This window comes from Kogia breviceps, chromosome 2 (genome assembly GCF_026419965.1).
Source record: "Kogia breviceps isolate mKogBre1 chromosome 2, mKogBre1 haplotype 1, whole genome shotgun sequence".
Lineage (NCBI taxonomy): Eukaryota > Metazoa > Chordata > Mammalia > Artiodactyla > Physeteridae > Kogia > Kogia breviceps.
This window is the reverse complement of record NC_081311.1, coordinates 120129250-120157189: the sequence shown is the minus strand read 5'-3', so window position 1 is coordinate 120157189 and position 27940 is coordinate 120129250. Positions and strand designations below refer to the sequence as shown.

General features: G+C 36.7%; 1 protein-coding gene across 1 annotated transcript in view; it reads right to left on the bottom strand.

Moving 5' to 3' along the window:
• Positions 1–27940, bottom strand: part of EPC2 (enhancer of polycomb homolog 2) — a 111270-nt gene that overhangs the window by 40272 nt on the left and 43058 nt on the right. The window contains exons 2-3 of the mRNA XM_059054323.2: positions 25618–25777; positions 401–546 (exon numbers count right to left, since the gene is read on the bottom strand). Of these exons, the coding sequence (XP_058910306.1) occupies positions 401–546; positions 25618–25777 (306 nt within the window). The remainder of the gene's footprint in view (positions 1–400; positions 547–25617; positions 25778–27940) is intronic.

Here is a 27940-nt window from a genome sequence, read left to right as displayed (position 1 = left end):
TAAGAGTACCTTAATATAAATCTGAGCAACTGAATTGGTATGAGGTGTCTACCTAAGACACCCAGCCAAGCAAAGTTAGTTACTGAAGCACCAGAAAGACAGCTCCATGAAAAGGATCAAGAAGATATTATAAGAATGTAACTAGTATTAGTTTTATATCCAAATAAGAAAAATGTCGGAATTGTACTCTTCATGCTCCTATTCAAAGAAAGTACGCTTAAGTATTCCTTAAGGAATATTGAACCGTCAAGGAATATTGTAAATAGAAATTCTAGGATCTCAGGAAAAGAAATTCAAGAGACAGTAAAATGTAATATACTCAGGTCTAAAGAAAATGCAAAATAAAGCTACTAATTAGATTAACTGTTAATACAAGAGACATTTTTACAAGGTACAGTACCTGATTAGAACTGGCTTTTTCAAGTCTGTCAATCATAATTTCAAATTGCAAAGGCTTAATTTCCATCTTTCTGTTAAGTCTATTTAATAAGGTCTCATCTTCTGAATCCATATCATAATCTGGTTGTTCGTTGTCTAGATTAAAGGCTAGAAAAGAAAAAAAAATTCTTCAAACTCAGTAGAAATCATGGAGTTATATAGTGTTTATATTCAACCACAGAATACTCCCAAAGTATAAAGCATTGACCAGAGAGGAGTTCACGAGCAGACATCAAAATACTGGTTTTAGAGACTCAGCTGAAGAAAAAATAAATTTAAATTCACATATGATTTAAAGTTTCACAGAACAGTAAAAACAGCAACTAGAATTTTTTATTTTAAAAATAAAGGGTCACAAATATATATATTAAAATATAAAGTAGCAATTATAAAAAAAGATATTTATTCACATGGTAGTTGGTAGCATAAAGAGAAGCTATGGAACAAAATTAACAGTCCAGAAATAAACTCAAGTATAAAATATATGATGGGAATGGCATTTCAAATCACTGGAGATAAAACAGATTTAAACAACAACAAAAAAGAGGTGCTGGCCTGACAGACTAGTTTTCTTTAAAAATAAATAAATAAATAAAATTAACATTTGCAACATTATAGATGGACCTGAGGGCATTATGCTAAATGAAATAAATCAGAGAGAGACAAATAACGTATGATCTCATTTCTATGTGGAACCTAAAAAACAACCCAAACTCATAGAAAGTGATCAGACTTGTGGTTACCAGAGGCAGAGGGTGGGAGGAAGGGGAAATAGAGGAAGCTGGAGGAGGAGGAGGAGTATGAAAGATAAGCAAAAATTGATAGGAAAGTATAATTTTCAAAATTTCACTTTTTTGGGGTACAGTTTCTTCTCTTGGCTATCTATCAGGCTTTATCATCCATTAACAAAGAGAACAACCAATATGGCATGTTATCAAGAGATACTGCTTGGAATATTCTTAGGGATGTGAGCTAACAGCAAGAAATCTGCTGTTTAAAATGAAATCTTCTTTAAGGATTGCCTAGCTCTGAGAAGTTGAATTCTGAAATCTGCCCAGAAATTTATTTCTGGGGCCCTGAAGTCAACTACTTCTTTTTATGAACTGACAAAAATCAGCATGAGGTACTCACTAATATTTAGAATAGACCACTAAAATTTGATTTACATTAGTACTATAAAAAGTATAGACATTCCTGCTATAACATGATATACGAGTTCCTCAAAAAAAAAATCCTCTATATGCAAAATCGTACACCAAAAATAACAGGCTTATGTAAAATCTATGTAACTTTGTGTTATCAGAGTCCAAGCAAACCATAAACGTTACAGTAGATGGCCACGTAAGCCACTCAGAATAGCTGGCTACTACCTCAAGGGATACTAAACATGCACAAAAATAACAGAATGGAATTGCTGGCTTGTGGATACTGAGAGAACACAGACTGTAAGGGAACTTGGCACGTTGGGGCTCCAGCAGGAAATGCAACCTGCCGCTATATGAGAGCTGTGCAAGGCTGGTGGGTATACTTTTCTGGGAAAGGAATCTTAGGTGCAGGCACTCATTTTTAATTTTTTAAATATAGAGTTGAAAGGACTCTTTCTATGTCGATCAGTCAAGGAAAGTCTTTGCTCCTCCCTACTGAAGATTTTAATCCTTCTGTTGCTATTCCAGCCCCCTTGGGCAAAGAAAAAGCATAAAAGAACCAGGACAACTTCCATGCAGTATTGACCACATTCCCCCCTCTTATTGATTGTTGTTGAGCTAATTGGTATCATAAACACTTGGCAGAGTAGTCTGTACAGCAAATCTGTATTACTAAGGACAAAAGTAATAATTTTATCTAGATCACCTATCCTGATATTATTTTTCTTATAAAATCCGAAATGATACAGATTCCCAATATCATAGCTCTTTTTGTAATGAATGGGATATTGTTTATAAATCTACCAATTGATAAATAAATGAGAAATGTATATAAAAATATTTCACAGGCAATCAACTACATAATTACATAAGCATCTATGTTACTATTCACATTCAATTTGCATTCAAAGGGCTTTTTTTTGGATGGGGTGTCAAGAGAAAGTGTTTTATTTTTTTAACGTGGCAAAATACAAGTAACAGAATTTATTATCTTATCCATGTTTAAGTGTACAGCTTAGTGATATTAGGTACACTCACAATGCTGTGCAATCATCACCACAATCCATCTCTAGAAATCACAAGAAGGATTTTATAATTTCCTACTACCATTTCTTGCTTATGCTACCAAAAATATGGATATACTTAGTACTGTCTAGAAATACCTATCTCCTACATGTATCACAGAAACAGTTTACAGAGTAAATCAAAAGATGTTTGTAAAACATACAAATCCTGGTTTAGTACTAATTCAATTTATTAAGTGCTTACTTAATACGTCAGGTAGAAAGCTAGGTATAGTAGATGAAGAGATGAATCCTTGTCTGTAGTTCCTCATTTGGAGTATGACAGTATTGACTTATACTTGTAAACGCTCCTGTATAGGAAAAGAACTTTCCGTCTCTCAAGATTTTCCTCCCAAACACACATACCTGGTGGTCACTGGGCTTAGAACATAGTGTGTGTGTGTGTGTGTGTGTGTGTGTGTGTGTGTGTGTGTATGTGTGTTTAAAAATCATTACTTATTTATTTCTCCCACAGTGCATCCCAAGTCTCTCCTACATCTGGTTAGTTCCAAAACTATTCAAATCCAGAACCGGTCCAGCAATGCAGCTGCCTGAAGCCGAGCCTGGGAAGTGTCAGATACCTGCCAAGGTGTTGCAAGGCATGGGCTGTGTCCAGAGATGGAAGCGTGGAAAGCAGTCCTCCCAGTACCACTCAGCGCCAGGTCTGTCAAGCACCTGGCTCAGGTGGGGCTTAGAATACTGTTTGTTCGTCTTAACAAAGTATTATAGTATATCCTTCGAATTACATGACCATATCCCAGTTTACATCTTTTCTGTCCTCTGATTTAGAGGAGCAGTATGGCTATATATCATGCTTCTTTTGGATACTTGCAGTAAAGAGGTTAACTTGGGTATATATTTCTGAATTCTAGTTCTTTGGAAAGGAATTGCACCCCTGATGGATACTGTGTGCTACTGATGAGAACGATTCAATTTCCATTCCAAATGAGTAAACCCTTTTAAAACAAGCCTGGCAATATCCCTCATGTCCTTCCTTTCCTACCAAGTCCCAGGCAATATGGCTCTAGGAAATAAAGAGAAAAAAGGCCATTCTGCCATTGAAAAGAGAGTGACCACAGAATACACTACCGATATTCACAAACACATCCATGGAACATGCACCTCATATATCGAGAAATCTGAAAACTCACCATGAAGGAGATGGAAACACCTCATGTGTATACTGCTAACAAGCTCAACAAAGCTGTCTGGACTAAAAGATTAGGAATGCACCCAACCATATTTGGGCTTGTTTATTCAGAAAACATCATTAACATGAAGATTTGCTGAAGAAGCTCTATACACTGGTCACCTATGTACATATCCTCACTTTCAACTTGCAGAGGGACAGGAGAGCAGTTTACAAATCTGAAGACCAGAAGGCTTTGCATTTCTTCCTTCCACACAGCATAGAATAACAGGCATCTTGTAAAACAGTGGGCAAACTAGGGTCATCTTTGTGGTCTACAATGCATCTAATAATAAGCTGGTCTGCACCAAGACCCTAATGAGAAACTGAATTGTGCTCATCAATAGCACACAATACCTAGGAAAGGTACAAGTCCCACTATGCACTGTCCCTGAGTCACAAGGGGCAAAGCTGACTCCTAAGAAGAAAATTTAAACAAAAGCAGTCAAAAAATTAAAAACAAATATGATTAAGAAGGAAAACTTCTGAAGGAGTTCCTCCTCCACAGCGGACAAAGCTTCCTGAGAGCTTTCCTTCAAGGTCTGGCCAATGTGGTCGAGGGGCTAAGCAGATCGCTTTATGTGCTCAAGAGCGAGAAACTGGAGTTCCATCTAAGGAAGATCAGGGCCCTCAGAGGCAGACTCTTCTCCCTCCCATCTTAGTTCAAAAACCAACCAAACAAACAAAACCCCAACAGACAGTTATTATGATAAAAAGTAATTGTTTAAAATCACAATAAAGTTACTAACAAAGAGAAAAAAAAGGGCTGTCCAATCCACCTTGAATACTTCCAGTGAAGGGGCAGATAGATGTATTGTTTGAGAGCTGCTTCTTACACTGAGTCAGTATCTGTCTTGTATATTTCTTCTTCCACACCTCTAACAATTAAGTTTACTTTCATATTAAAGAAAAAATTTTCACCTAAAAATTCATTCATCCACACATTTTTTTCTTCAATTTGAAACAGGAACAAACCATAAACAATACTCGAGAGTTAAAACAGTTTCACATGTAGATAAAGTGATATAAACAAGAGAACAGCAATTCCTGATTTTAAACGTTTTTTTATTACCAAAATTACTCCATTTTTATTAGGGAACATTTTTTACCTAAAGTTGCTTGTCTTCTGAACAGGAATCAAAGAAAAGGCTGCAGACACTAAAGGCCATGAGAATGGAGACAATATTTATTACTATGCTTTCAGACTCCTTTCCTTATGAGTTTATTTTCTCTGAAGATCAATGTATATCATTAAGGGTCTATAATGTGCTAGGTTCTAACAACAGAAACGAAGAATCGGAATACTCAAGACTGTAAAAAAATTTTTTTAATCTATGTGCAACCTGTCAAGAGGAAAACTAGAATAAACAAAATATGCTGGGAGATCTAGACTCCAATTACCTTTACCCAAATTATATAGTAGTTACTCTTCTCTAGTAAACAGAGGGTAAAAATCTTTAAAAAATAATAGTTCCAGGACTTCCCTGGTGGTGCAGTGGTTAAGAATCCACCTGCCAATGCAGGGGACACAGGTTTGATCCCTGGTCCGGGAAGATGCCATGTGCCACGGAGCAACTAACCCCACGTGCCACAACTACTGAGCCTGTGCTCTAGATCCCGCGAGCCACAACTACTAAGCCCATGCGCCAAAATTACTGAAGCCTGCGTGCTCTAGGACCCGTGTGCCGCAACTACTGAGCCCACGTGCTGCAACTACTGAAGCCCGCGTGCCCAGAGCCTGTGCTCCACAACAAGAGAAGCCACTATAATGAGAAGTCCGTGCACCGCAACAAAGAGTAGATCTTGCTCACCACAACTAGAGAAAATCTGCGGGCAGCAACAAAGACCCACTGCAGCCAAAAAAAAAAAAAAAAAAGTAATAGTTCCTAAGGGTAGTTGCAAACCAGAACCCCAATGTTCAATTAATCATGTAATTCCCTTTCCTTGTGTTGGTGGAAAAACAACAGGTGTGGAGGAAAATTACATAACTAAAAAATGGTTACTCAACAATATTTAATACAGTAAAAATCTCACTGTCATAAAGTAAACTTTGGATAATTTTCATTTTTAAAAAGTTTTTTTCCTTATTCCTGGAATCCATTTTGAATTTTCTCTTTCAAATCTCCTTGTTACCTTTTCTTTTCTTTTCCTAGTACACCAGGGTCATATTAAAAAGCAAGACAAAACAAGAAAGTTTACAAATAATAAAAAGTTACATGATCCAGAGTTGGAAATATCTTATCTTACAGATCAGAAAACTGAGGTTAAGAACTGAGTTGTGCACAGGTTTCAGGGTCTTGACTCAGAGCTCAGTGCTTCTCCCACTACACCACACAGATGCTAAATTAAACCCTTCTAATCATAATAGCTGTAATAAAAAGTTCTTTGACTGTCAACGGGAAATAAATTAAAAGACTGTTTTTGTTCAGCCATGGACTTAAATGATTACGATAATAAATTACATACATTTAATAACCGAAGATAAAAAAGATTAATTTACAAATAAAACAAATGCCAGTTGACTACAATGCATGTAAAAGAAGATACTGCGAACCCAGTGCACTAGCGACTCAAGGATTTGTTAAAAAGCAACAATAAAAATTAAAATGAGAACGAACTCTAATAAGACTTTACCACTTAAAGTTATTTTACATCTAGAAAATGTCCAACATTTACCTATGAATCATTAATGATAATTTTTTTAATGTAAAAAGAAGCAACATTGGGCTTCCCTGTGGCGCAGTGGTTGAGAATCTGCCTGTTAATGCAGGGAACACAGGTTCGAGCCCTGGTCTGGGAGGATCCCACATGCCGCGGAGCAACTAGGTCCGTGAGCCACAGCTACTGAGCCTGCGCGTCTGGAGCCTGTGTTCCGCAACAAGAGAGGCCGCGATAGTGAGAGGCCCGCGCACCGTGGTGAAGAGTGGCCCCCGCTTGCCACAACTGGAGAAAGCCCTCGCACAGAAACGAAGACCCAACACAGCATAAATAAATAAATAAATAAATAAATAAACAAACAAAACTCCTACCCCCAATATCTTCTTAAAAAAAAAAAAAAAAGAAGAAGAAGAAGCAACATTATACAAAGCTCCTACTTTCATGCATCTTCAAATTTCCTAAATGCTTATTACTTCTGGACACTATTTACCAATATCCAATCCCTTTTTGTTTGTTTCTTTCTTTTTTCCCCCAATCCCTTTGATGCAAGCAACAAAATAAGACAGAGGCACTAGTGCACCTTGTTTTGTAAAGGTTCTTCTTTGAAAGTATTAACAATAACACTTACGAGAGTGTCATTCACTTAAAAACTCTCTAATCGGGCTTCCCTGGTGGCGCAGTGGTTAAGAGTCCGCCTGCCAATGCAGAGGACATGGGTTCATACCCCGGCCCGGGAAGATCCCACATGCCGCGAGGCGGCTAGGCCCGTGAGCCATGGCCGCTGAGCCTGCGCGTCCTGAGCCTGTGCTCCACAACGGGAGAGGCCACGACAGTGAGAGGCCCACATACCGCAAAAAAAAAAAAAAAAAAAAAAACTCTCTAATCTACCTCTTCTTCCAGCTCTGCATTTCCTTTCTTATACAATTTTCCAAAATTATGTTTATTAATCCTTTGAACCCAGTAACAACAAACACTGACTATACAACATGTGTAACAGGCTCCCTGCTAAATTAAGATAGATAACAACACCATAAAGCATAGAGAAAGTGGTGAAAGGTAATTCCAGACAGAGAGGGTAGCAGGAAAAAAGACAGAGAATATGCTTAACTACAAATGACATAAATTATCAATAATGAGTTTGGATAGGAGGCTATATGATTCCAATGTACCTTCAAATAGTAGGACAAAAATTCAAAACCATACGCCCACGGAAGCTGCATGCACATATATAAAATGTATATATATTTTTTTAAAGTAGAGTTGAAGAGTTTTACAAGTCTAGCATCAGCAATGCTATTGCATATCTAAATCTCAGTTAAATGGAACCCAGTGGACACTAAAGTAGGCTCTGACCAGGTAGACCTATGAACTAGGAAGCAGATGGAATAAAACATCTTCCTAAGATCTCATATACTTAACTCTAAGGGAGTCCAGGGATCTGACAAAGGCTCATAAGTCTCTCCTTGACATAAGCAGCATCAAAGCCTTTAAAACAGTATTTCTCAAACTTAAGCATTCACCAGAATCATCTGATTGAATCAAAGAGATTGCTGAGCTTGATGACCAGTTTCTTTTTTTTTTTTTTTGCAGTACGCGGGCCTCTCACTGTTGTGGCCTCTCCCTTCGCGAAGCACTGGCTCCGGACGTGCAGGCCCAGTGGCCATGGCTCACGGGCCCAGCCACTCCGCGGCATGTGGGATCTTCCCAGACCGGGGCACGAACCCATATCCCCTGCATCGGCAGGCAGACTTGCAACCACTGCGCCACTAGGGAAGCCCTATGACCAGTTTCTGACCCAGTAGATCTGGAGTGTGGCTTGTGAATTTGTATTTCTAACAAGTTCCCAGGTGATGCTGGACAACATTTTGAAGACCTCTAACCTAAACCCAAGTCTTCACTCTTAAAAGATTATAAACTTTTACTTATTCCTAATGTGAAATACAATGAATTTTAAAAATTCTTGTATTGTTAAGATCCTCAGGCTTCAAATAACTTTCAAAGATACTTAATGATGAACTAGTATATCTCAAAGTTCAGAAGCAAACCAAGCGCCATCTCCTCCTCTGCTTTGAGCTCTCCAAGGTTCTGATAACCTCCAAATCTAGCTGTTCTAAATGTTGTACCAAGAGATCATATGAATATTGATAAAGTCAGAATTCCTGACTTTGATTCTCCAAGATTTCCTACTGTTGTTATAAGACTTGACTAGAGACCTTACTTACACTTTCTTCCCAATGTACAGAAAAAGAAAGTGAAGTGCAGAAAAGTTTAAGGCCACTTTTTACAAGATCATATAGTGATCCAAGGCCGTCTACCAACTAATTTATTCTAAAAGGAGTTCCAGGTTTATACTATAATCAGGATTATTCTCGTAGTCTTTTTGCTGACTAGCCAACAAATTACATTCCTCTCCCACTTTGAAGAATTCACTTTTTATATTTAAAAAAAGTATTACTGGTCAAAATCAGTAGCAATGACTACAACTATGGGAACCACAGACCATGAGAATGGTGAAGTGGATACTCTGAATTTTTGGGGTAGAGATTTTCATAGTTAGAGAGGGGAAAGAGCCTAATGATATTAGATAGGACCCAGGGGGGTGTGACAGTGATTTAAAAAAAAAGGTGTATAAAGATAATGATCCCTTTATTCTCCCTCAAATTATGCTTTTTCTTATTAGTCTTCTCTTTTCTCCTCCTTCAGATTCTTCCTCCCATGTTTTCTAACAACTCAATAGACAACTGGGCAAGTAACAGTTCAGGACATAAAAATACTAATGGATTCTAAACACATTAAAAGACCTTCAACCTCATTCATAATAATAAATCCAAATTAAAACTATACTGAGAAATCAGAGTAAAGTCTGGGTTTTAGGTAATAATAATAACGTACCAATATGGTTTCTTAGATTCAACACATGTGCCACAGTAATGCATGATGATAATATTAGAGGAAACTGAAACTGGATGAAAGGTATACAGGAACACTCTGTACTACCTTCACAACTTTCCTGTAAATCTAAAATTTTTCCAAAATCAAAAGTTTATTTTTTAAAAAAAATACTACTGATACACTGAGGTGTATCATCTCTTACCTACCAAACTAACAAAAATAAAAAAATTCAAAAGCAATCTTTTGACCAGGATATGGGGAAACAAGCTCTCTCATATATTTTGCTAGTGGACATACAAACTGGTATACCCTTACAGAGGGCAATTTGATAACTTCTGTAAGAAAAAGATATAATCGTACCTTTATAAAATTCTTTATATTCAAAATTATTCACTGAAGCACTATTTGTAATAACAAAAGACTGGAAACAATCCAAATTTCCTTCCATAGGAAACTGGATAATAAACTGGCACATCCCAAACACAAAGGACTACTTATGCCGCAGTAAAAAGGCATGAGGACACACTCTACACGCTGATATAGGATAATTTCTAGACTATACTCTTACATACACACACACACACACACACACACACAAAATATGCTAAAAAGTACATATAGTGTGCTAATTTTTCTGTAAAAAGGGGTATAAGAATATAATTTCCTATGTACTTCAATTTGTGTAACAAAACCCTAAAAGAATAGATAGACTAATAAAAGTGGTTACTTATAAGGGGAGGGTGACTGGAGTAGAGGGTAGACAGGGATGAAGTTGTTTTCGTATATTTTTATTTTGGAATATTCTAAATGCATTATCTATTTAAAGATAAAGTAAAATCATGTTACTTTGCGACTCTAAAAACAATTTTGTGTTTTAAGAAAATATTCTGGGTCTGTGATCCCTATGTACTGTGATCCCTGGATTCTTCTGTTCAAACCTCTTATCTTTCTCATTCACTCTCAACCAATCTTTCAACAAGTACAGCAGGAGGTACTGTACAACAAGTACAGTAGGAGGGCAAAAAGCCTCACTCAGACATCTGGGTTCACGCAGTATCTTGGCTTAATTAGTACAAACTAATTCTACAGTTATATATTTTATATCAGTAAGAACACACATTCTATTAATATCTATAGTGTAAAAAATTAATAAATAAGTCATAGAAAGAGAACATATCTCTCTAGCCCACTAAATGGTCAGGAACTTGAGAAATTAAACAGCAGTATTCTTATAGAGACTTGTTTTAATGTTAGCAAAGTATTAAATGGACAAGGAAGTAAACTCAGTATACAGAAGATATCAGAAAGATTTAAAATAAAAATCTTAATAGAGCTGAAAAAATCCAAACGTATAAAACATGAATTAGAGAGCAATGAATAATTTCCTTTACAAAAAGAGACTCCTTAACTAAAGAAGATTTCACCAAATATTCTTTTCAAAAATCAGCCCTATGGTAGATATATCTCATTTTAAAATACACATTTTAGACTTCAAAACATATTGCAATGACACAATAATCAAATCGGTGTGGCTGTCATAAAGACAGACATACAGACCAATGGAACAGACAGCAAAGAAATAAACCATTATGTATATGACCAAATGATCAAAAAGGGTGCCAAGGCTAAACAATGGAGAAAGGATAGTCTCTTCAACAAATGGTGTTGGGAAAACTGGAAATCCACATGTAAAATATGAAGACGGACACTTATCTTACATCATATACAAATATCAACTTGAAACTAGAAGAAAACAAAGGCAGAAAACTTCGTGACACTGGATTTGCCTATGATTACTTGAATATGACACCAATAGCACAGGCTACAATAGCAAAAATAGACAAATGGGACTGCATCAAACTTAAAAACTTCTGCACAGCAAAGGAAACAATCTAAAGAATGAAAATATGGAGTGGGAGAAAATATTTGCAAAACATATATCTGATAAGGGTATAACATATATCTTTATGTAAGAATATATAAAGAACTCCGACAACTCAAGAACAAAAAAACCAAATAACCGATTTAAAGGATATGAATAGACAATTTGCCAAAGAAGATATACAAATAGCCAACAGCATATGAAAAGATGCTCAACATCACTAAACATTAGGGAAACACAAGGCTACAATGAGATGTCATCTCACCCTTATTAGGATGGCCACTTCTAAAATAAAACACAACACAAAAAATTACATTTGGGGTGAAAGTGGAGAAATTGGAACCCTGTGCATTGTTGGTAGGATGATAAAATAGGTGCTGCCACTGTGGAAAAAATATTAAGTTTCCTCAAATATTAAAAGTAGAATTACCATGTGATCCAGCAATCACACTTCTGTGCATATATCCAAAAGAACTGAAAATAGGATCTCAAAAGAGATATGGGAACACCCATGTTCACTGCAATGTTATTTACAACTGCCAAGATATGGAAGCAACCAAAATGTCCATCAACAGATGAATGGATAAACTAAATGTGGTATATACATACAATGGAATATTATTCAACCTTAAAAAACAAGGAAATCTTGTCATATGCTACAACATGGATGAACTTCAAGGACATTATGCTAAGTGAAATAAGCCAGTCACAAAAAGACAAATACCACAGGATTCCACTTAAAGTAGACAAATTCACAGATTCAAAAAGTAGAACGGTGGTTGTCAGGTATTGCGGGGAGGGTGTTAACAGGGAATTGTTTAGTTTCAGTTATACAAAATAAAAAATTCTAGAACTTCCCTGGTGGTGCAGTGGTTAGGAATCCGCCTGCCAATGCAGGGGTCACAGGTTTGATCCCTGGTCCGGGAAGATCCCACATGCTATGGAACAACTAAGCCCACATGCCACAACTACTGAGCCTGCAATCTGGAGCCCATGAGCTGCAACTACTGAGCCTGCATGCCACAACTGCTGAAGCCCGCATGCCTAGAGCCAGGGCTCCACAACAAGAGAAGCCACCGCAATGAGAAGCCTGTGCACTGCAACAAAGAGTAGCCCCAACTCGCTGCAACTAGAGAAAGCCCACACGCAGCAACAAAGACCCAACACAGCCAAAAATGAATAAATAAAATAAATAAATTAAAAAAAAATTTCTAGAGATCTGTTGTACAACGATGTGCACGTAGATAACAATACTGTAATGTATACTTAAAAAGTGTTAATAGAGAAAATTTGTTATGTGTTTTTTACCACAACAAAACAACAACAAAAACCCCATTTTAGGGACTTCCTTGGTGGTCCAGCAGTTAAGACTCTGAGCTCCCTATGCAGGCGGCCTGGGTTCGATCCCTGGTCAGGGATCCTGCATGCTGCAACTAAGAGCCCACATGCCGCAACTAAAGATCCCTCACACCGCAATGAAGATACTGCACACTGCACCAAAGATCCCAGAGCAGCCAAATAAATAAATAATATTTAAAAAACAAAACAAAAACACCCATTTTAACCTGAATCAAATCCCAGATAACAGGCAAACCCAAATTGAGGAACACTGTACAAAATAATTGGCCTGTACTCAAAAATGTCAGTGGCATGATGCACAAAAAGATTTAGGAATAGCCCAAAGCCATCATGTGATGGCTGGATGCAACATATCTTCTGAAGGTTTCCTTCACTATAAAGAATATTACCAGGGCAATTATTAAAATACAAATGAGATGAACAGATTAGGTAATTGCAGTGGCAATTACTGATTTTGATAACTGTGCTTTGGTTATGTAAAATAATGTGTTTTTAAGAAACACACACGTAAGTATTCATAGATAAAGAGCATGACCTCTGTAACTTACTCTAAAAGGGTTCAAAACAAAAATAACATGGAAGTAAGGACATGGCTGAACTCAACACCACTATCAATCATATTATGGATATAATGGACATCCACAGACAACATCATCCAACAACACGGATTACACATTCTTTTCAAGTTCACAGGGAACATTGACCAAGATACCACATCCTGGGACATAAAAAAACACCTTAATAAATTTAAAAGAATAAAAATCATACAACATCTGCTCTCACATCACAATGGAATTAAACTAGCAATCAGTAAGAGAAGCACAGCTGGAAAATCCCCAAATACTTAGAGATTAAACAATATACTTATAAATATGGTCAAAGATGAAATATCAAGAGAAATTTTAAAACATTTTGAACTAAATGAAAATGTAACTCATCAAAATTTGTGGGATGTAAAAAAAGCAGTGCTTAGAAGAAAATTTAAGCATTGAATGCATATATCAGAAAAGAAGAAAGATCTAAAATCAATAATCTAATCTTCCACCTGTGGGAACTGGAAAAGGAAGAGCATATTAAATCCAAAGTAAGCAGAAAAGAAATAGAGTAAGAAATAGAGCAGAGGGCTTCCCTGGTGGCGCAGTGGTTGAGAATCTGCCTGCTGATGCAGGAGACACAGGTTCATGCCCCGGTCCGGGAAGATCCCACATGCCGCGGAGCAACTAAGCCCGTGAGCCATGGCCGCTAGGCCTGCGCGTCCGGAGCCTGTGCTCTGCAACGGGAGAGGCCACAACAGTGAGAGACCCGCATACCGCAAAAAAAAAAAAAAAAAAAAAAAAAAAAAAAAAAAAGCAGAAATCAGTGAAAGTGGAAACAGGAAATCAATAGAGAAAAATATCCACAAAACCAAAAGCTGGTTTTTGGAAAAGATCAGTAAAATCAATAAGGCTCTAGCCAAGCTAACTAAGAAAAAAGGAGACAGAACATAATTACTAATATCAGAAATTTTAAAATAGGGAGCATCACTACCGAATCCATGGTCAGGGCTTCCCTGGTGGCGCAGTGGTTGAGAGTCCGCCTGCCGATGCAGGGGACGCGGGTTCGTGTCCCGGTCCGGGAGGATCCCACGTGCCGCGGAGCGGCTGGGCCTGTGAGCCAATGGCCGCTGAGCCTGCGCGTCCGGAGCCTGTGCTCCGCAACGGGAGAGGCCACAGCAGTGAGAGGCCCGCGTACCGCAAAAAAAAAAAAAAAAAAGGATGGTCAAAGAATACTGTGAACAATTATATGCCCACAAATTTGATAACCTTTATGAAATGGACTAATTGCTTGCAAGACACAATCTGCCAAAACTCACACAAGAAAAAATATACAATCTGAATAGAATAGGCCTGTCTCTATTAAAGAAATTGAATCAATAATTAATAATATTCCAAAACTGAAAGCACCAGGCACAGATGAGCTCACTGGTGAATTTTACCTAACATTTAAGGAAGAAATCGTATCAAATCTCTACAATGTCTTTCAGAGGATAGAAGCAGAGGGAATTCTTCCTAACTCATTCTATGAGGCTAGCATTTCCCTAACACCAAAATCAGATAAAGACATTACAAGAAAACTACAGACCAATATCTCTCATGAACACAGAGGCAAAAATCCTCAATAAAATCGAATCTAAAAATGTATAAAAAGAATTATACTCCATGACCAAGTGAGATTTATCACAGGTATGCAAAGCTGGGAAAAAAATCAATGAATGTAATCCACCACATCAACAAAGAAAAAAATCAAAATTATATCAATAGATATAATCATTTCTGCTCTATTTTGGTTTCTGGTCAAACCAAAAACCAAAACTCTATTGGTATCAGTATACTTCTGCTCCATTTCTTATCCTATTTCTTTTCTTCTGTTTACTTTGGATTTAATCTGCTCTTCCTTTTACAGTTCCCACAGGTGGAAGATTAGATTATTGATGCAGAAATAATGCAGAAAAAGCATTTAACAAAAAAATGCTTTTTTGTTAAAAAGGATTTGATAAAATCCAACATCCATTCATTATAAAAACTGACAGTAAACTAGGAATAGAGGGAAATTTCCTCAACTTGATAAAGAACATCTATAAAAAACTTACAGCAAACATCATACTTAGTGGTGTGAAACTAAGAGCTTTCCTACCAATATCAGAAACAATGCAAGGATGTCCCCTCTCACCACTGCTTTTCAACATTGTACCAGCTAATGCAGTAAGACAAAACAAAAAACAAAAACAGAAAAGGAAACGAAAGGTATAAAGACTGGGAAGGGAGAAATTAAACTGTCTTTGTTCACAGATGATAAGCTTGTCTATGTACATATGTATTACATTCTATTAAAGAACTGAACAAAAACTCCTGGAACTAAGTGATTATAGCAAGGTTGCAGAATACTAGGTTAATATACAAAAGTCAAACACTTTCCTATATACTGCAATGACAAAGTGGAATTTGAAACTAAAAACACACAACCATTTATATTAGCATCCAAAAAAATGAAACATTAAGGTACAAATCTAACAAAATATGTAAAAGTTCTATATGAGGAAAACAACAAAACTCTGGTGAAACATATCAAAGAATTAAATAAATGGAAAGACAGTCATGTTTATGGGTAGGAAGACTCAATTTGGTTAACACATCAGCTATTCCCAAATTGATCTAAAGATTCAACGCAATCTCAGTCGAAATCCCAGCAAGTCATTTTGTGTGTCAATCAGTATTGACAAAGTGATTCTCAAGTTTATATAAAGAAGCAAAAAAATCCAGAATAGTCAACAGAATACTGAAGAAGAATAAACTCAGAGGACTGACTTCAAGACTTACTATGAAGGTACAGTAATTCAGACTGTGTTATTGACCAAAAAATAGACAAAAAGATCAGTGGAAGAGAATAGAGGGTCCAGAAATAGACCCATACAAATACACTCAGCTGACCTTTGACAAAGGAGCAAAGACAATTCAATGGAAAAAGAATAGTCTTTTCAACAAACAGTGCTGGGACAACTGGACATCCATATTAAAAAAGATAAATCTAGGCACAGACCTTACACCCTTCACAAAAATTAACTCAAAATGAATCACAGACCTAAATGTAAAACAGACCTATAAATCTACCAGAAAGTAACATAGGAGAAAATCTAGATGCTCTTATGTTTGGTGATGAGATTTCAGAAATACCACCAAAAGCAAGATCCATGAAAGAAAAAAATTAAGTTGGACCTCTTTAAAATTAAGAACTTCTCCTCTATGAAGGACACTATTAAAACAATGAAAAGAAAGGCACAGACTGGGAGAAAATATTTAAAAAACTCATATCTGATAAAGGACTCCAAAATATACACCGAATACTTAAAATTGAACAGTAAGAAAACAAAGATCCCAATTAAAAAATGGGTAAAAGATCCAACAGACACCTCACCAAGGAAGATATACAAACTGCAATTAATGATATGAAAAGGTACTCAACATCCTAGGTTATTAGGGAATTACAAGTTAAAATAATGAGATACCATTACATACCTATTAGAATGGCTAAAATTCTAAAATTGACAATACCAAAAGCTGATGAGGATACAGAGCAACATGAGCTCTCGTTCACTGCTGGTAGGAATGCAAAATGGAATAGCTTTGGAAGTCAGTTTGGCAGTTTCTTACAAAGCTAAATACTGCCTTACTGTACAAACCAACAATTGCACTCCCAGGTATTTACCCAAAAGAGATAAAAAGTTACATCCACATAAAAACATGCTATTACTTAGAGTACATTTTTCATAATTTCCAAAAATTGGAAGCAACCAAGGTGTCCTTCAATAGGTAAATGAATGAACAAACTCTGAATTATCGATACAATGGAATATTATTCAATGATTTAAAAAAAAAACTATCAATCCCCCCCAAAATTAGAAGAATCTTAGATGCAAACTGATAAGTTAAGGAAGTCAGTCTGAAAAGCCTATGTACTGTATAATTTCACCTATATTACATTTTGGAAAAGGCAAAACTACAGAGAGAGCAAAAACATCACTGGTTGCCAGGGATCTGATGGAATGAATAGGTGAAAATACAGGGAGTTTTTATCATAATTCAACTATTCTATAGGATAATGTAATGGTGGATCTATGACATGGATTTTTAAAAATCCATAAAACTGTACAACACAAACAACAAAGACTATGGACTTCAGTTAATAAGGTACTGACTACATTAACTGTAACAAATGTACCACACTAATGTAAGATAATAATAATGGAAATTGTGTGTGTGCGCGTGTGTGTGTGTAGGAGGTAGTATATGGGAATTCATTGTACTATCTGCTCAATTTTTTGTAAATCTAAAAATGTTTTTAAAAAACCCTATTAATCCACTTAAAAATATGTAAAGGACCTGAACAGGCATTTGTCCAACAAAGATACGTGAATGGCTAACAGGTACATGGAAAGATGCTCAGCCCCACTAATTATTAGGGAAACGCAAATCACAATCACAAGGTATCACCGCATGCCTGTTAAAATGACCAGCACCAGAAAGACAAGAGATAACAAATTTTGGTAAATATGTGGAGAAAAGGGAACCCTTGTGCACTGTCAGTAGGAATGCAAATTGATACAACCACTATGGAAAACAGTATGGAGGTTCCTCAAAAAGTTAAAAATAGAACTACAATATGATTCAGCAACCCCACTTTTGGGAATAAGCCAAAGGAAATGAAAACACTGTGTTGAAGAGATATATGCACCCCCATGTTTGCAGCAGCCTTATTTACAATAGCCAAGACATAGAAACAACCTAAGTGCCCATCGACAAACAAAAGTTGTGGTACAATGGAATATTATTCAGCCATTAAAAAGCAGGAAATCCTGCCCATTTACGGGCATTATGGATGGACCTTGAAGGCATTATGCTAAGTGAACTGAGTCAGACAGAGAAAGGTAGCAAATACTGTATGATCTCACTTAGAAGTAGATATAAAAAAAAAAAATTTCTAACCCCCCACCCCAAACTCATAGCAAGAGAGATCAGATTTGTGATTACCAGAGGTGGGAGGCTGGGGGAGGGAAAACTGGATGAAGGTGGTCAAAAGGTACAAACTTCCAATTATAAGATAAGTAAGTTCTGGGGATGTAATGTACAACATAATGACTATAGTTAACATGGCTGTATGTTACATATGAAAGCTGTTAAGAGAGTAAATCCTAAGAGTTCACATCACAGGGGGAAAAATATTTTTATTCTTTTTTCTTTTTCTGTATATGAAGTGAAGGATGTTAACTAAATTTATTCTGGTTATCATTTCAAAATACATGTAAGGCAAATCATTATGCTGTACACCTTAAACTTACACAGTCCTGTATGTCAGTTATATCTCAATAAAACTAGAAGAAAAAAAAAAAGCATGGATTCTAGAATCTGACTGCCTGGTTCAAATTCTGGCTCCCTTAATTACAAGGTCTTGGGAGCATGCTCCTAAAACTTTTTTTATGGCTCAGCAGTATTTCATTGTGTATATATACCACATCTTCTTTATCCATTCATCTGTTTATGGACACTTAGGTTGCTTCCATATCTTGGCAACTGTAAATAATGCTGCTATGAACATTGAGGTGCATGTATCTTTTCGAATCAGTGTTTTTGTTTTTTTCAGATATACACCCAGGATTGGTGTTGCTGGGTTGTATGGTAGTTCTATTTTTAGCTTTTTAAGAAACCTCCATACTGTTCTCCGCAGTGGCTGCACCAATATACATTCCCACCAACAGTGTATGAGGGTTCCCTCTTCTTTACATCCTCACCGTTTGTTATTTGTTTTCTTTTTGATGACAGCCATTCTGACAGGTGTGAGGATATACCTCATTGTGGATTTGATTTGCATTTCCATGATTAGTGATGTTGATCATCTTTTCATGTGCCTGTTGCCCATCTGCATGTCCTCTTTGGAAAAATGTCTATTCATTTCTTCTGCCAGCCCCCCCTTGTTTTTTTGGCCACGCCAGGCAGCATGTGGGATCTTAGTTCCCCTGCCAGGGACTGAACCCGTGCCCCCTGCATTGGAGCACTGAGTCTTAACCACTGGACCACCAGGGAAGTCCCCTTCTACCCATTTATAAATGAGGTTTTTTTTTGATGTTGAGTTATATGAGTTGTTTATATATTTGGATATTAATCCCATATTGGTCATATCATTTGCAAATATTTTCTCCCATTCAGTAGGTTGTCTTTTCATCTTGTCAGTAGTTTCCTTTCTTGTGCAAAAGCTTTTAAGTCTAATTAGGTCCCATTTGTTTATTTTTGCTTTTATTTCCTTTACTTTAGGAGACACATCCAAAAAAATATGGCTGCAATTTATGTCAGAGTGTTCTGCCTATTTTTTCCTCTAGGAGTTTTATAGTATCCAGTCTTACATTTAATCTATTCTTAGTTTATTTTTGTATATGGTGTTAGAGAATGTTCTAATTTTGTTCTTTTACAAGTAGGTGTCCAGTTTTCCAAACACCACTTATTGAAGAGACTGTCTTTTCTCCATTGTATAATTCTTGCCTCTTTTGTTGTAGATTAATTGACCATGAGCAAGTGGGTTTATTTCTGGGCTCTCTATCCTGTTTCATTGATCTATGTGTGTTTTTGTGCCAGTACCATACTGTTTTGATTACTGTAGCTCTGTAGTATGATCTGAGGTCAGGGAGCATGATTCCTCCGGCTCTGTTCTTCTTTCTCAAGATTGTTTTGGCTATTCAGGGTCTTTTCTGTTTCCACACACATTGAAAAAGTATTTGTTGTAATTCTGTGAAAAATTCCCTTGGTAATTTTTTAAAAATAGTGGACATAAGTAAATGCATATAGGCCCAACAGGCATGCTCCTTGTACTCAGACTTCTCTTTCACCTCTCTATCCCAGACTGTCAAATGATTATTTCGTTTTCCCAAATACCTGGAATTACTTAACATGTAATTTTCTAAGTTTTAGGGCTCCTCATCCTTTCCTGGATTAGTAGTTACCCAGATACTGCTCTACCATTTTAACACTACTGCCCACACTCACAGCTTTATCCAAGGATAGGAGGCTCAGCACAATCTTGAGAAGAGAGGAAGACCCTTAAAGCCAGATAATCTGAATGCAGGTTGCCCTCAGGGCCTGACCTTGCTCACTGCCCCTGATATCACTCCTCTAACCACCTTAACCTGGAATCTAGCTTCACCTGGAATGTGTTGTCCACAAATCTGATACAATCCACTCCTATACTTGTGGCACGGCTTTTCTGATATTTATTTAAATGTGTGATGTCATTTCTGCTCAATTTGATTTCTTAATAGATATCCAGTGACATTTTTACAAGAAATGATGTTCCTAGAATGCATCCTTTCCACCAAAAAGTTTTACTGTATAAACAAAACAATGCTCTTCATTTGGTATCTTCTCCAACTCTTTCCAATCAAAACATATTTGCCCTGCCAAAGCAAAAGGTCAGTTATCATCATTTTTATTTTAATAGGGAGAACAGCAAAAAACATTCCAAGGATAATGAAATTAAAGTTGGATGTTAGATTAGCACCTGTCTCACTCTTGCTGAAAACCTAGTAGAATACATACGTCCACCTTACACTAAATAAGCGGAATTTTTCTTCTTTTCCAATTGTAGACTTGACAATGGCCAGCTTCACTGAACTGAGGAGTCAGTTTCAAGTGTACTGAGGTGTACAGCAGTGTACACACATGGACAGGCACCTTCCTAGGGCTTAAGATGTTGGCTGCAGATACAAACAGCAGAATTCAGTTTCCTTTGAGTGGGTTCCTCTCCCTGCCTGACAGATAACAAGGGGTGCTACCCCACCAATTCTTTCTCCTGAACTCTTTCTTTCAGCCAAGAAACAGGTGAGACATTCTACTGATCTGTGTTTGTAGGAGTAATGCACTGAGAAGGGGAAGTGAACCTTCATTTCAAAATAAGCAAAGGAGTCCTGTTTCAAAGAAGCATTTAATTGAGTTCAAAACTGGACATAAATTAACTACAGAATACTTATGAAACAATATCTTAAGTTCCTTCACTTTCTAAAATTCTGAGATACTGTAAAATATGATATTAAGTAAAAGGGGTAATGGGAGGTCAAAATAAAGAATTTACTGCCATGTAAACAAAGTCATTTCCTTAAAAAAAAAGTTTGGATCTTGAATTTAATGAAGTTCTTAAACTCCAAAAGGAATGAAAGAATTTTAACATCTGGGTTGAGGTACCCAAAGTAAATTTGTTATAACAGTAAGTAAAACAGAAGTAGCATTTTCCGTATGTCACACAACTGACCAATGTGTAGAATTAGCTTAAATAAGGAACAGTTTGAGTATCTTAGGTCATCAACAACTGACTATAGGTCACCAAGATGCTTCTGACCTGGTCAGAACACCACAATGTGTTGTGATTAAATAAGTTCCCCAGAATACCAATATGGGTTACTATGGTGAACTGGTATCAAAAGGGACAGGAAAGAATAGGCAGATTTTTCTCACATCCACACCAAGACTGGAGTCATTCCACTCCTAACTCCTTCTTGGCAGATACTTTTTGTCCTAAAATGACACATTTGGTGAATAAGTGAGCTCAATTTTTAACCTGATCCACAGAGCAGGTCTCTCAATTTCACTGTACACACCAATGATTTTATTCTTGTATTTAATTCTGTATATAATTTTGAGTCCTACAAGATCGATGTCTCAAAAAAGTCATGATGTGTACGCTTATATCTTCACCATTCATTCACTGATTTATTTATTTGGCAAATATTTAACTGCATACCTAATCATATGCTAGGTACTATAGTAAGCAGTAAAATTAAAAGGGAAAAAAAAAGTCGCTCCTCTCAATGAGCCTTATGACCTAGTGAAGCAACAGAGGGCAAACAATCACAACTACAGGTGGTCAATGCACACAACACAGGAGGGCCTGAGGTAAACAGTGCCAAGAACTCTGACTAGAGGGGTCAGGAAAAGGCTCCGAAAGGTAGTCCTGGAGACGAGTCTTGAAAAACAAGTTGTATTTTAAAAAGAGGAGAAGAGAAGTAAAGGGCTATGTAAAGGCCTGGAGGCATGAAAAAATAAGAGATAAATCAGAGATCTAAAAGGAGCTCATTATTATTGTAGCTGGAAGTGTGAACATTTAGAGGAATGGCAGGTGGGGTGCAGTGTACTGAGACTGTAGTGTAGGACTGTACGGAGAATGAGATGCAGCTTCTGTTCCTGAGGAACTTACAGTCTGGTGGAGGAAACAGACCTCCAACAGTTCATTTCAATGAGGCTGATGTCATGGTGGAAGAACACACAGCAAATTGTGACTGGACAGGCACAAAGGAGGGCCTTAAACACCATACAAATATGTTAAAATTTTATCCCACAGGCAACAGTGAGTCTTTGAAAAATTCTAAATGGGTACCAATCACAATAGTGGCAGTGTGGATGACTGGAAGGTACAAAGACTAGAGCAGAGCAATACAATACAATACTTTGGCAGACCAATACAAAGGTGTCTGCCAAAGTCCAGGCAAGCAATGTGATGGCCTGAGCTAAGCCGCCCTACTGTGGCAACTGTGCTTTTCTAGCCAGGGAAATGGGAGGCGATTCTTTCAAATCTATCATTAAAAGAAGAAAAAGAAAAATCCAGAGCAATGTTTTCTGGAATTCTTTGCATTTAAGGGCTTAGAAAGAAGTTATATCAAGCCTTCCCTGAAAAAAGAGTCAACAATAACGAGTTTAAATTTTAGTGCAGATAAACTTAAGATCAATGATAGGCATAGAGGTAAGCAAATAATGGAATATAAATTTGATAGAAAATTATATACACATTGAAAATGACAATAGGAAACTGTATAAAAACCTGAGGAACTTAAAATATATGTAGAAAAGGCAGGAAAAATATTGTATGTGTAGTACAATTTAGTATATTATATAAAATATATATGCTGACAGACTAAAAGAGAGAAAATGAAAGTTAAAATAATTTTCTATTATTTTTATTCCATTTATTACATCAATAGAATAAAATGAAATGAAAAAAACAACACAAGATTAATGTTTATTGTATCTAATGGGCCCCACCCAGATGGGTTACATCCAATTTCTGATTCCAGTTTCCTACAGTGGCTTTTACAAATGGTCCTATTGTCCAGCTACATTGTTATTAAAATACAAAAAAGGGGGGGAGGGGATATGTTGGCTTCAAAAATCCTTAAAATTCATATTAAGAACAGCCATCTCGTTCCTGATACAAAGACAAGGAAAATTCAACACGCTAAAGGGACTCAAAGTCAAAGACATAGTGGAAACAAATCACACAAATAATTTTTGCAAGTGTATTTCTCTTGAATGCTTAGGGGAAAAGTCTCTGGAAAATGGTTTTGACACCTAAGGGCTTTTAAGCCATTTAAAAACAATTGAACCAGTCAACAAACATGCCATTTATTGAGCATCTATAAGCCATGCATTTAACACTAAAGATACAAAGGGAAAATAAAACATAGTCCCTGCCCTCAAGGAGCTCACAGTCTAAAAGGAGAGAAAGAATGGCTACAAACAATTGCAATAAAGTATGCTGAGTCCTCTGTTAGAGGTATGTACAAGGTACTAAGATAAGCAAAGAAGAGAGGTAGAATGAGAAATCAGGGTAAGCTTCAAAAGGGAGTTAGGTCTTAAATGAGCTACAGAAAGGGAAAGAGCTCACAGTCTAAAAGGAGAGAAAGAATGGCTACAAACAATTGCAATAAAGTATGCCGAGTCCTCTGTTAGAGGTATGTACAAGGTACTAAGATAAGCAAAGAAGAGGTAGAATGAGAAATCAGGGTAAGCTTCAAAAGGGAGTTAGGTCTTAAATGAGCTACAGAAAGAGAAAGAAGACTTGAATAGCATATGCAAGGAAATGTGAAATGTGAAACAAGGCAAATGTGGATAATTTTAAGTTATTCCCTATGATGCAAAGAGTGAGGGAAAGAGCAACAGGAAATGAGGTTAAAGGGGTAGCAGATAACAAATCACAAATCGCCTTGTATTTGAATTAGAGAACCTGGCTATTACTGAATTTTGTCAAATCTATATAAGATGCACCATTACTTTATGTACTGCAAGAAAGAAAAAAAAAGCTTTATATTGGTGTCTATCAATAAATTTAATAGAATACTCCCACATAAAGCTATACTACCAAAGGGCAACAGCCTCAGCGTAAGACAAAGAAATAAACCAGCCATGTAGAAAGGAACAGCATCAAACTATATTTCTCAACTTGCCCTTAGGTGGAAGGAGTGGAGGAAAAAAGTCTCTCCCTGAGAACTGAATTCCAAGCAGGTCTACAGCCTACTTGTGTGGTCTAAAAAAACAAACAAATAAAACTAAAGCTACCAGTGTGGTCCTAAAACAAACAAATAAAACAAAACAAGTAAAGACTTTAAGGTGGTCTCAGGTTGGTCCCCAGATGCCTGGCAAAAACAAGTAGAAATTCTCTTTAGACAAACCAGACTTTAATCCACGAGAAAAGCAATTTAAGATGTAATCTTAATTTCAAATATGACAAAGGCACATCTTAGAATTGATGAAAAATAGTAGATCTTACAGTCAGCCTTGAATCTGGAGATGTTTCAGAATCACCTGGAGAACTTTTTAAAAATACTTATTACCAGGCTGCATACCAGAGATTCTCATCTTCAGGCAGGCCTGAAGCACAGCCCTAGAATCTCTATTTTAACAAACTACTAAAGGTTATTTTTTTTAAAAAAACACAGCCAGACAAGATACCAAGACACCAGTATTCTGTCTGAAAAATTAGCTGAAAATTCCTATTGTAGAATAAAGAACAACAGTAGGATTTTAAGCCAGATCATGATTTGATCAGATGGACACTTCATGAAGACCACTCTGGTGCCAGTGGACCTTGTGGAGGAAGATAAGTTAGAAGAGGGTAAGGATAGGAGATGGTGGATAGTAAACAGAACAGTCAGGATATCAGTGAAACGGTTTTAAGGCAAGAGATGGTGATCATTTAAATAGTAACAATGGGGAGAAAAATAAGAGGATCAAAGAAGGCAGAAATAGAATTCCATAAAAACTACATGAAGGTAGAGGTGTAGGATCTAATTCTAAAAATTTTAGAAGACTTACCCCTAATCAGCATAATTGCCACTAGGCCTTGAAAAATAAATTTGTATTTGGGTATGGTAATCTACCACCTTTTAGCTGTATAATAAACTGTACGTGCTATAGAAAATCTTATACTACATAACTATCAAATGTTCCAAATGCAATTCAAACTCAAAATGATCTTGAAGTTGAGATGTAAGCATAGAGGGATTTTATTCTTTCATGTTTAACATTTCTATAAATCAGTGCGTATGAACTGAAAAATTAAAATCTCTTTGGGCAAAAAGAAAAGATTTTTCACTGGTTGATAAATTTAAATTACAAACAGAAAACAATGAATTAACAAACTTACGCTGAATATGAATGAACTGCTTTGGCTGTTTAAACTCTCCTTTGTACAAGCGATTGTAATAGTTGACATTGCTCTCTGCCTCAGGAACTGGAATGACCATGCTCTCTTTTTTTTCTCTGAACACTTGCTGTGCTGAAATAGCTCGCTGTAAATGATGTTCCTGGAAAATGTAAAGTAGGCAACATGAGTTGTTTTAATAATGTCAATTCAATGCAAAATTCTATTTACAATTTACTTTGTTTAATAATTGCACAGTGCTTTAAGAATCAATTCTAAACAGTTCCTTTGCCACAGACCTTCAGAAAACATTGCTATCATTCTCCCTTAATACTTGTACTCATACTGATACCACGTTAGATGATTACAATTTTAATAAGAGGATTTTTTTTAAAAAAGATTAAACATTCATAAACTAGAATTTAACATCTCAAGAATTTAACATTATAAGAAAATTGATCCTGTTTGCTAAATTAATTAAGGTGTTTATCACCAATAACAAGATTACAGAAAAACATGCAAATAACAGGAAAAGAATTTGTATCACAGATTTTAAGTATCTTCTGCATTTATATACCTCAAACTTCAACAGTACAAAATTCTGAATAACTCAAAGAAAAGATAAAATTATATTCAACAGACTATATTACTATCACGGTAGGAAATATTTTTTAACAAAGGTGAAACAAAAAGTTCTTATAAAATACACCCAGATTCTAGTAACTTTTCATTACCTCCATCACTTAATGGACACTTTCTCCTTTGACCCACTATGGACCATTCCCAACAAAGCACCTTTACCTTGTGGAAGGTAGTAAATTAGGTCATGTCATTCCCCAAAGGATCCCCTTCATATTTAAAGGTTAAAATCACTCAACGACTTACAAGGCTTTATACCCCTCTGACCTTATTTCCTACTTTTCTCCTCCCAAATTTTATTCTAGCCACACTTCTCCTCTCCTTTAAGGTTCCTAAATATCCAAATGGATTGCTTCTGAAATTCCTTCAAGTCTCATCTCATCAGAGAGGCCATTCTGTTATTTCCTTACGTAAGAAAGTACTGGCACATACCCAGAGAAAACCATAACTCAAAAAAACACATGCACCCAATGTTCACTGCAGCACTATTTACAATAGCCAGGTCATGGAAGGAAACTAAATGCCCATTGACAGACAAATGGATAAAGAAGATGTGGTACATATATACAACGGAATATTACTCAGCCATTAAAAGGGACAATATTGGGTCATTTGTAGACACGTGGATGGACCTAGGGACTGTCAAACACAGTGAAGTTAGTCAGAAAGAGAAAAACAAATATTATATATTAATGCATATATGTGGAATCTAGAAAAATGGTATAGATGAACCTGTCTGCAAGGCAGAAATAGAGGCACAGGTGCAGAGAACAAATGTATGGACACCAAGGGGGGAAAGGGGGAGTGGGATGAATCGGGAGATTGCAACTGATATATACACTAATTAATATGTATAAAATAGATAACTAATGAGAACCTGCTATATAGGCACAGGGAACGCTACTTCACTTCGTTGTGCAGTAGAAACGAACACAACATTGTAAAACAACTATACCCCAATTTAAAAAAAGAGAGAGAGAGTACTGGCTATGCTGCAAAGCATAAATTAAGACTTATTTATCAGCAGCCACCCTTTCAACACATTTCAGAGTACCTGGCAGACACCAGATACTACTCTTGTCCCTGAGAATTATGAGTGAATGAGAGACAGACTTTGCCATTAAGAAACTTAGGTAGTGGAAGAGAGATACCTGAGTAAGCGATCTGAGCTTGACAAGCATATCTCTTTTCAATTAGTCAAACCACTCCTTTTGGGAGGATAGATAAAGATGTCCAAAGAAAGTAAAATGTAAACTAAGAGTTTTAGGATCAACAGGGATTTTTAGCAAGGCAAAAGAGGAAAAGAAGAAAACAACTCAAGCAGAGAAAACAGAATATCCAAAATGGACAAAAGCCCAGAGACATTCAATAAAAGACAAATATTGAGGGCTTCCCTGGTGGCGCAGTGGTTGAGAGTCCACCTGCCGATGCAGGGGACACAGGTTCGTGCCCCGGTCTAGGAAGATCCCACATGCTGCGGAGCGGCTGGGCCCGTGAGCCATGGCCGCTGAGTCTGCGCGTCCGGAGCCTGTGCTCCGCAAAGGGAGGGGCCACAACAGTGAGAGGCCCACGTACCACAAAAAAAAAAGAGACAAATATTGAACAAAGGGACATGAGGGTGGGTGCTGGTTTAGATCTGAGAGTTTCTTCACCTTCAGTGCAAGGAAGAAATATGTTTTTCTTCATA